The sequence below is a fragment of the Panicum virgatum genome, chromosome 3N (assembly GCF_016808335.1).
Source record: "Panicum virgatum strain AP13 chromosome 3N, P.virgatum_v5, whole genome shotgun sequence".
Taxonomy (NCBI): domain Eukaryota; kingdom Viridiplantae; phylum Streptophyta; class Magnoliopsida; order Poales; family Poaceae; genus Panicum; species Panicum virgatum.
The window spans coordinates 35,002,281-35,010,535 of record NC_053147.1 but is presented as its reverse complement, the minus strand read 5'-3'; the positions used below and the strand labels follow the sequence as shown (position 1 = coordinate 35,010,535).

At 46.6% G+C, this 8,255-nt stretch overlaps 1 protein-coding gene across 1 annotated transcript; it reads left to right on the top strand.

The window, feature by feature from the left end:
• Positions 1 to 1,214: 1,214 nt before the first annotated feature.
• Positions 1,215 to 3,275, top strand: LOC120667772 (serine/threonine-protein kinase ATR-like). The gene is made up of 6 exons (XM_039947776.1): positions 1,215 to 1,374; positions 1,417 to 1,546; positions 2,190 to 2,302; positions 2,386 to 2,720; positions 2,806 to 2,930; positions 3,121 to 3,275. Exons 1-6 carry the CDS (start codon positions 1,215 to 1,217, stop codon positions 3,134 to 3,136), a joined length of 879 nt encoding a protein of 292 aa, XP_039803710.1. The 3' UTR covers positions 3,137 to 3,275.
• The last annotated feature ends 4,980 nt before the right edge of the window (positions 3,276 to 8,255 follow it).

Here is an 8,255-nt window from a genome sequence, read left to right as displayed (position 1 = left end):
ACAAAGCTAAGCTTGCAACCGATCTAATCAGCTTTACAGAGTTTACAATGATAAACAAGAAGCTTACAGCCGATTAAACAGATCGCTAAGCCAGGTAAGTTGTGAATAGATCTAAACGAGAAAACAGCGATACGCCCGAGATCAAAGCTTAGATAAATTCGGTAAATTTTGAATAGATCTGAACGAAGCCACAGCGATACGCCCGGAAGCTAAAGATTAGATTTACTCGGTAAAACGAAGACTTACCAGCAAACCAAGTCGCTCGAATGTAATACGTCATTGATCAGTTTGAAAGAACTCGCGAAAAAGAAAAATGATGGCGAAGTCGCCGACGAGAAAGTAAATTGCAAGTAGTAAAGTTTGTTTGTTTGGATGTGTATCAATTTTTACAATAGCCAAGGCAACTAGACTCCCGAAAATGACGGAGCAGGCGATCGGGCGATTCGGAGGCGGCGGCGCCACCGTGCTCGCAAGCTAGCTTTCCTGACGTCAGGATCCGACTGCCGGTGTGTCTGCCGGGCAGGAGTAGGGGTTTAATCCTCGTTTGCACTGCTACAGGCCGCCTCGCGGTCCCTGGGAGCAGATTGTTTTCGGTTTGGATTTGATGAAGAGTCCATGCGTGCGACGCCAGCCTACTCAGTTCGGTCTCGGTTCCCAGACGTCTTGTGTTGGGCTGGAAGTCTTTGTTGCTTAGGTTGACGTAAGTTCCCTTCTCTTGCTGTTTCTTTCGGTTCTAGGGTTTACTGTTTGGTGCCTTCGTCCTCTCGCTTGGCATTGTGCTGAACCGTTTGGATCGATTCTCTTCTCACGTTCTGAGGTGGGGGGTGATCAGGGATTTCCGGTGAGGAAATTACCCACATGAAGCCGAAGTCGTTTGAGGGGTTCCCACTACTACAGAATATATCATTGCCAACGCCCCATCACCGCCGGTTTGTTTCGAACCGGCGGTGATAGACTATCACCGTCGGTTCCAAATGAACCCGGCGGTGATGCTTACGTATCACCGCCGGTTCGTAATACGACCCGGCGGTGATGCTCTCGACAACATCACCGCCGGGTCGTATTACGAACCGGCGGTGATACGTAAGCATCACCGCCGGGTTGTAATATGACCCGACGGTGATGTGTTGTCCACCTATTTTTTTCATTCTCCCATCCCCCCCTCTCTCTCCGGTATTTTTTTTCCGCTCCGGCGGCGGCGGCGATTGCCGGCCATGGCCAGCCACTTCACCTACATCCACGAGCTTCGCGAGCTCATCGCCTCCTCCACCACCGCCTCCGCCGGCTCCGCCCCGGGCTCCACGCACCTCGAGGTCAAGCTCCGCGAGGTCCTCCCCAACCTCCTCCGCGACTACATCATCCCTTCCCCCAAAGGTTCGTGCGCCGCCCCCCTCCCTCACTCAACATTCATTTGAGCTGACCCGTTGCTCAAGCTGGTCGCCTACACGGCGCTCAAGTTCCCCGGGGTCTTCTACAACGGCCGCGCCGCCGACGTCATCAGCGTCATCGGCCGCATCCTCCCCTTCCTCGCCGAGCCCGATTTCAGGTACCTGCCTTCTCCCCCATCTTCCCTCCACAAAACCCTAGTCCAATCACTCCTAATATTTGTGTTTCCTTTCATCCTGGAATAGAATGCGGTATGAATGTGTAATTTGATTGGGACCACGTGGGCTGTACATCTTTTTCGCTAAAATTTAGATACATTTATCCGGTTCGGGTGTGTGCAGTGGTGTTGCAACTTCCATACATTGTCCATTTGATTCCATACTCATTTGTTTCCCATCCAGACATGTGATAAATTTAACTGATAATGTGGGCGTGGACACTAACTAGTCTTTAGTGTGGCTACCTACATGTGTATTGATTTTGTTTTTGAGGGAAATGCGTATTACTTTAGAACTCGTCCAGGATGATCTGAGCTGTGGAGAAGCTGCCGGTTACATTGTAGGTGTTTTGCTTCCTATTCTTGATTGTACTAGTGGCTGTGTGTTCCAGAACTTGTAACGTGATAAGAGGGGAGTGCTGTCACTGTCCTGATGGGTATGTGTGCCATCAGCTGCACTGTAAGCTGAATGATGGTCTTTAGCTTGCTTAAAACAGGGGCTATGTTCCTTAAAACACCAGCAGATTCCACCTGTTAGACATCCCCACCTGTCATTTACATGTATGCTGTTTCTTCACTGTTGCGGGTCGAGCCATGAGCTTATATTCAGTGCAGTTTGGAATCTGCTCTCCATTCTTCGCACAGGTGACCGAGAAGCCTACAGACAGTTCTTCCTGGATGCTATGGTCACAGTAGAAGGTATGTGTTTTGCTTTGTGCTCTTAATCTTTAAATTATGGGTCATGCAGAAAGGCTGAAACTTGAGCTTGTCCAATCCAACAGATCTACTATATGTGGCATCAATGCATGATGAGAGTCCTAGTGGTGTGCCACCTGGAAGGTGTTTAGTTAAATGCCTCTGTGGATCCTTCTCAAATATATTAGACTCACCTGGGCCTTATAGTGAGCTCCCAGCCAGTTGCCAACCTAAGAATGGACCTGGAGTGCTGGTTGATCTGACAGGCGATGCAAGATGGCGTCCATTTGCCACTTCACTGATTAAACTAGTTAACAAGTGTCTTGCAGATGGGACCTTGTATGTTGATGGGCTTGTTAACATGCCATTTGTTTCTGCTGCTTGTTCTATCCTCTGCTATGGGGATGGTTCTCTGCACAAGGTTGGCATCAACCTTTATGAATAATTTTAACCTTTGGTTAACCCTGTGTATCTTTAACTTGCCTGTGTTTGATCTGTTGTCACAGGTTTGTTTTGATTTTGCACGCATTGTTGCCACAGTGATGACTGCTGAGATTCTTCCTCTAGAAAATATTATCCGTTCAATCACATGCATTTTGGGCCAAGATGTTGCTGAACTTTCTGATATCAGGTAATCATGTTAGTACTCATTGCTTCCCTTTATCGAACACCCATTCAAGGAGAGATATGTTGGAATTGGATATAAAATGTGACAACATGGCCCTGCATGTTCAATTAATTTCCTTTCTATCATGTGCTGCATATGCATCATCATCCTTCCAAGTTGATCGTATAACCAAATTTTCTATTGTTTTCTCCAGCCTTGCGCCAACTTAAGTGAAGAATGTGCTGCCAACCTACAATGATGCAAACATATATTGTGCTATTGAACCTAGCTAGCTTAGTAGTAGCTGATAGGTTGAATGCATGTTTAAGTAATGAGATGAGATTACCTAATATAATTCAGTTAAGCTAATAACAGAATCTGCTTGTTCTTGAGCAAATGAGGTGTTCCACAATGATGCAATATTATTATATGAAAATATTTTTTTTGATGGGAAAAAGGTCTTCACCGCCGGTTTGTCTTCAACCGGCGGTGTTGATGTCCCCATCACCAACGGTTCCAGATACGAACCGGCGGTGTTGATGTGCCCATCACCAACGGTTCTGGAACCGGCGGTGATGGCCCCGCTATCACCAACAACTTAAATCCAACGGTACCCAAAACCGTTGGTGATGCTGTTTTAGAACCGGCGGTGATAGGGGTGGCTGTAGTAGTGTCGGATCTAGGTTTATGCGTGCTAGCAATGGCGGACCAGGCCTCAAAGGTTCCGATGGGTACGTCGGAAGGTAATCCACCGGCAGTAGATGGTGCTTCACTTGATGCTGCAGAGATGGCGCGGCTAAGCTGGCTAAGGGCAAAGGGATCTCACACGATCAGGAAGATGCTATGGCAGATCGCCAGATCGTGCTAGCAAAAGGTGATGGTGGGGTTGAGTCAGATGATGAAGAATACACATTTGAAGATGATGAGGCAGTCCAGATGCAGAGCCGCTGGATGGTTATTGCTAGATTCTACTCTGGTAAGAGTTATTCAACCTGGGGTATGTTCAATGAATTAAGTGCTATTTGGGGCAAGAAAACGCCAATTCCCGTGAGAGAGCTGGGTGAAAATAGATTTCTTGTTGAATTTGACTCTGAGGAATTATGGAAGCGTGTCCTAGATGGTGGCCCTTGGAAACATAAGGACGATGCAATTATTTTTGTTCCTTATGATGGTACCCTACGTTTATCGGAAGTGCTGATTGAATCCATTGCTTTGTGGATTAGAATTTATGATATCCCCCTGAAAATGATGACAGAAGGTTTTGTACGGGTTTTGGGAGCTAAGATAGGTCGTGTTCTCCAAGTGGGCAATGCAGTGCAAGATTATAAGAGGGTAAAAGTGGAGTTCCCTCTTGCAAAACCTCTGTTGCATTTCGTGGAACAGAAAGTCAAAGGCTAAGGGACACTTCAGTTCCTTGTTAAGTATGAGAATGTACCCCACTTTTGTTTTGGATGTGGCAGAATTGGGCACTCGCATCGGGAGTGCCCTGATGAGGAGATGATGGAGGGAGGTGTTCGCTATGGGAAGGAACTGCGCTGTTCTCCACAAAAAAGAGGTACTGGTAAGAGCATGACCATCCCTGCGGATGTCCAGGGAGCTAAGCGCGTGCTGAATTTCAGTGGTGACCAACGCAAGAGGGTAATGGCTGCTGCTCATTCCGCTAATAATTGGAGGGAGCATGGGATGACAAGTGGTAAAAAACACAATGGAGAGGTGATGGAGGGCCATGGCTCGCCGAACGTGCGGGCTAGCAATAAACGTGAGATCCCAGAAGATGTGGTGGATGGAGTAAAGAGCATGTCGGTGGACTCTAGAGTGCCTGATCTTAATGAACATCCAAACACTGCTATGGATGGTAAAGTTTCGGGTTTGGATTCCTTTGTGGATTCAAGTGGTATGTCTGGAAGTGTGAAGCAAGAGCCACAAGAGCGGGAACACCTCAGCATGCTTGATTGGCTAAATTTAGCAAAAAATCTAAAGGGAGGTGAGGGGTTGGACAAAAAACTACTAGGCTCTGGTCTCCGTGGTGCGGGGAAAGATATTGCAAAATCCAGGCGCAATAAGAAAGCATTGCATGCAAACATTGCGGCTTCAATCGATGAGCTAGAACAGCAAGGTTTAAACATAGATGGCTTCAAGAGAAAGGAGAATTTGAACGTGCATGTGGTACCAGAAGCTAAGGAACGAATCAATAATGGTGAATCTCCGGCAAAACGTAGTAAGAACTGCTTTACACATACCGAACCCCTGACGAGAGCTCATGAGGAGCCCCGTCAGGAGCCATGAGTACTTTAGCTTGGAACTGCCGGGGGTTGGGGAACCCCCGGACAGTTCAGGAGCTTGGCAACTTTGTCAAGTTGCATCACCCCAAGCTTGTTTTCATTTCAGAAACAAGAATGAGCGCTACTAGGAGTAAAGCTCTGAGGTGGAAGTTAGGTTTAAAACATTGCTTAGCATCAGATAGTGATGGTTTTAGTGGAGGTATTGTACTGTTTTGGGATGAATATGTTAATGTAACCCTACTTTCACAGGGTTCTCGTTACATTGATGTGCTAGTTTTTGATGATCCCAATGGAGTGACTTGGAGGGCTACTTTTATTTATGGGGAACCAAGGGTGGAGAGAAGACGACTGATGTGGGATCATCTTCGATCTTTATGTGGGGCTTGGAATGGTCCATGGATGGTGATAGGGGACTTTAACGAGGCCATGTGGCAGTTCGAGCACTTTTCTAAAACTCCACGGGGGGAACGACAGATGATGGACTTTAGGGAGGTCCTTAGCCATTGTGACTTACATGATCTTGGCTTTTCAGGACTTCCATGGACGTACAACAATAATCAGGGCGGTGTACGTAATGTGCGAGTACGACTTGACCGGGGTGTAGCTAACTCTGATTGGTCGGCATTATTTCCAGGTGCTAGTGTGCGACATCTTACCTCCTCACGTTCAGATCACAAGGCGCTGCTGCTCATTCCACGAGTCGGTGATCAGATGCCACGTTCCCATGCCTTCCGATATGAAATTATGTGGGAACGCGAAGAGGAATTGGGGACGGTTGTGGAGAACGCTTGGAAGAAACGTAACCCGGGAAGTGATCTTGGAGCACTTGCAGCGGCACTGCAGAAGGTTACTGAAGAGCTAAGAACATGGAGCAAAAATAAGTTTGGCCATGTGACCACGCAACTCGCACAACTTAGAAACAAGCTAGAGGTCCTAGAGAGAGATGATCCTCTGCTGAATCGTGAAGCTATCCAAAAAACGAAACATGAACTCGATGAATTACTTTACAGGGAAGAAATGATGTGGCTTCAACGTTCTAGAATCACTTGGCTGAAAGAAGGTGATCGAAATACACAACATTTTCATCAAAAAGCTAGATGGAGATCAAGGAAAAACCACATTAAGAGGTTAAGAAGAGAGGATGGTCGATGGTGTTCGGATCAGGAGTCTATGAGAGGTATGGCTGTTGATTACTTCCAAAATTTATTTACTAATGATCCTCAAGTTGACCCGCAGGAGTTAATAGAGTTAATTCAGGAGCTAGTGACACCAGAAATGAATGAGGACCTGCGCAGAGAATATAGCGAGGAGGAGATAGGGGATGCCCTATTTCAGATAGGTCCACTAAAGGCACCAGGTCCGGATGGTCTACCAGGCCGTTTTTTCTAGCGAAATTGGGACATGCTAAAGATGGATGTCATCGCGGCTGTAAAAGAGTTCTTTTCTACTGGTATCATGCCTCCGGGTGTCAACGACACTTGCATTGTGCTCACCCTAATGTACCTCATCCTGAACACTTGAAAGATTTCAGACCAATAAGTTTATGCAATGTTATTTATAAAGTAGTCTCTAAATGCATAGTAAACCGGCTTAGGCCACTCCTGCAAAATCTGATCTCCCCAAACCAAAGCGCCTTTATTCCTGGGAGGATGATCACTGATAATGCTCTTATTGCTTTTGAGTGCTTATGCCATTAATTCAAATGGTGGTGAACGAAGTGAGTTTTGTGCGTACAAGTTGGATTTATCCAAAGCCTATGACAGAGTGGATTGGTGCTTTCTACGTAATGCTTTACTGAAACTGGGCTTTCAGAGTAATTGGGTGGACCGAGTTATGACGTGCGCTTTCAGAGTAATTGGGTGGACCGAGTTATGACGTGCGTAACCTCGGTTCGCTACACTGTCCGTTTCAATGGTGTCATGACGACACCCTTTGCACCAACCCGGGGTCTTCGTCAAGGTGATCCACTTTCGCCCTACTTATTTTTGTTTGTCGCTGATGGTTTATCTACTTTGATCAAGAGCAGAGCCACAACAGGTGTGCTGCAGGAGCTGAAAGTGTGTAGGAATGCTCCAGGCATCTCGCACCTTCTTTTTGCAGATGACACGCTCCTATTCTTCAGATCAACTCCAGAGCAAGCAACGGTTATCAAGCAGGTTCTACAGTCATATGAAAAGTGCACGGGACAGCTTGTCAACCCGTCGAAGTGCTCTATTATGTTCAATGGACAGAGGACACTTGAGGAGCAGGAGCAAATCAAACGCATCCTACAAGTTGACAGTTCAGTGTTTGATGCTAAATATCTGGGCTTACCTACTCCGATTGGAAGATTGAAAGGAGATCGGTTCCAGAACCTAAAAGAACGGCTTGGTAAACGCCTACAGGATTATACTGAAAAGCACATGTCTATTGCTGCCAAAGAGATATTGATAAAATCAGTAGCTCAAGCTCTTCCAACTTATAGCATGAGTGTCTTCAAACTGCCGTTGGGGATGTGCGATGACCTTACTAGCATCATCCGTGACTTCTGGTGGGGGGCTGAAAATGGGAAGAGGAAAACTGCATGGATTGCCTGGGAAGAACTAGTCCTTAAAAAATGCTGTGGTGGCATGGGTTTTAAAGATCTACGACTTTTCAATCAGGCTCTCCTGGCCCGACAAGCATGGCGTCTTATACAGTTCCCTGACAGTTTGTGTGCTCGACTTCTCAAGGCTAAATACTTCCCAAGGGGAAACATAGTTGATACGGCATTTTCCTCCAGAACATCTCAGACATGGCAGGCTATCCTTCATGGACTTGAACTACTTAAACAAGGTATTATTTGGAGAGTAGGCAACGGCAATCACATTAAAATCTGGAGAGACCCTTGGATACCGAGAGAACTCTCACTAAAGGTGTCGCCAGGGAGAGGGAGATGCAGGTTTCGGTGGGTATCTGAGCTGATGAACCAGGAGGGTGATGACTGGGACTTTGATAGACTCATCCAGTTTTCTAACCCAGCCGATGTTGAAGAAATTGTCAAGATTAAGATCCCGACCAGACCAGTGGAGTATTTCATAGCGTGGCA

What these genes read in the sequence shown, in the direction of transcription:
- LOC120667772 (XM_039947776.1), top strand. Translation starts at nt 1,215, where the DNA reads ATGGCCAGCCACTTCACCTACATCCACGAGCTTCGCGAGCTCATCGCC. An exon ending in CTCGCCGAGCCCGATTTCAG is followed by an intron (nt 1,547 to 2,189) that starts GTACCTGCCTTC and finishes TCACTGTTGCGG; the next exon opens with GTCGAGCCATGAGCTTATAT. An exon ending in GGGATGGTTCTCTGCACAAG is followed by an intron (nt 2,721 to 2,805) that starts GTTGGCATCAAC and finishes CTGTTGTCACAG; the next exon opens with GTTTGTTTTGATTTTGCACG.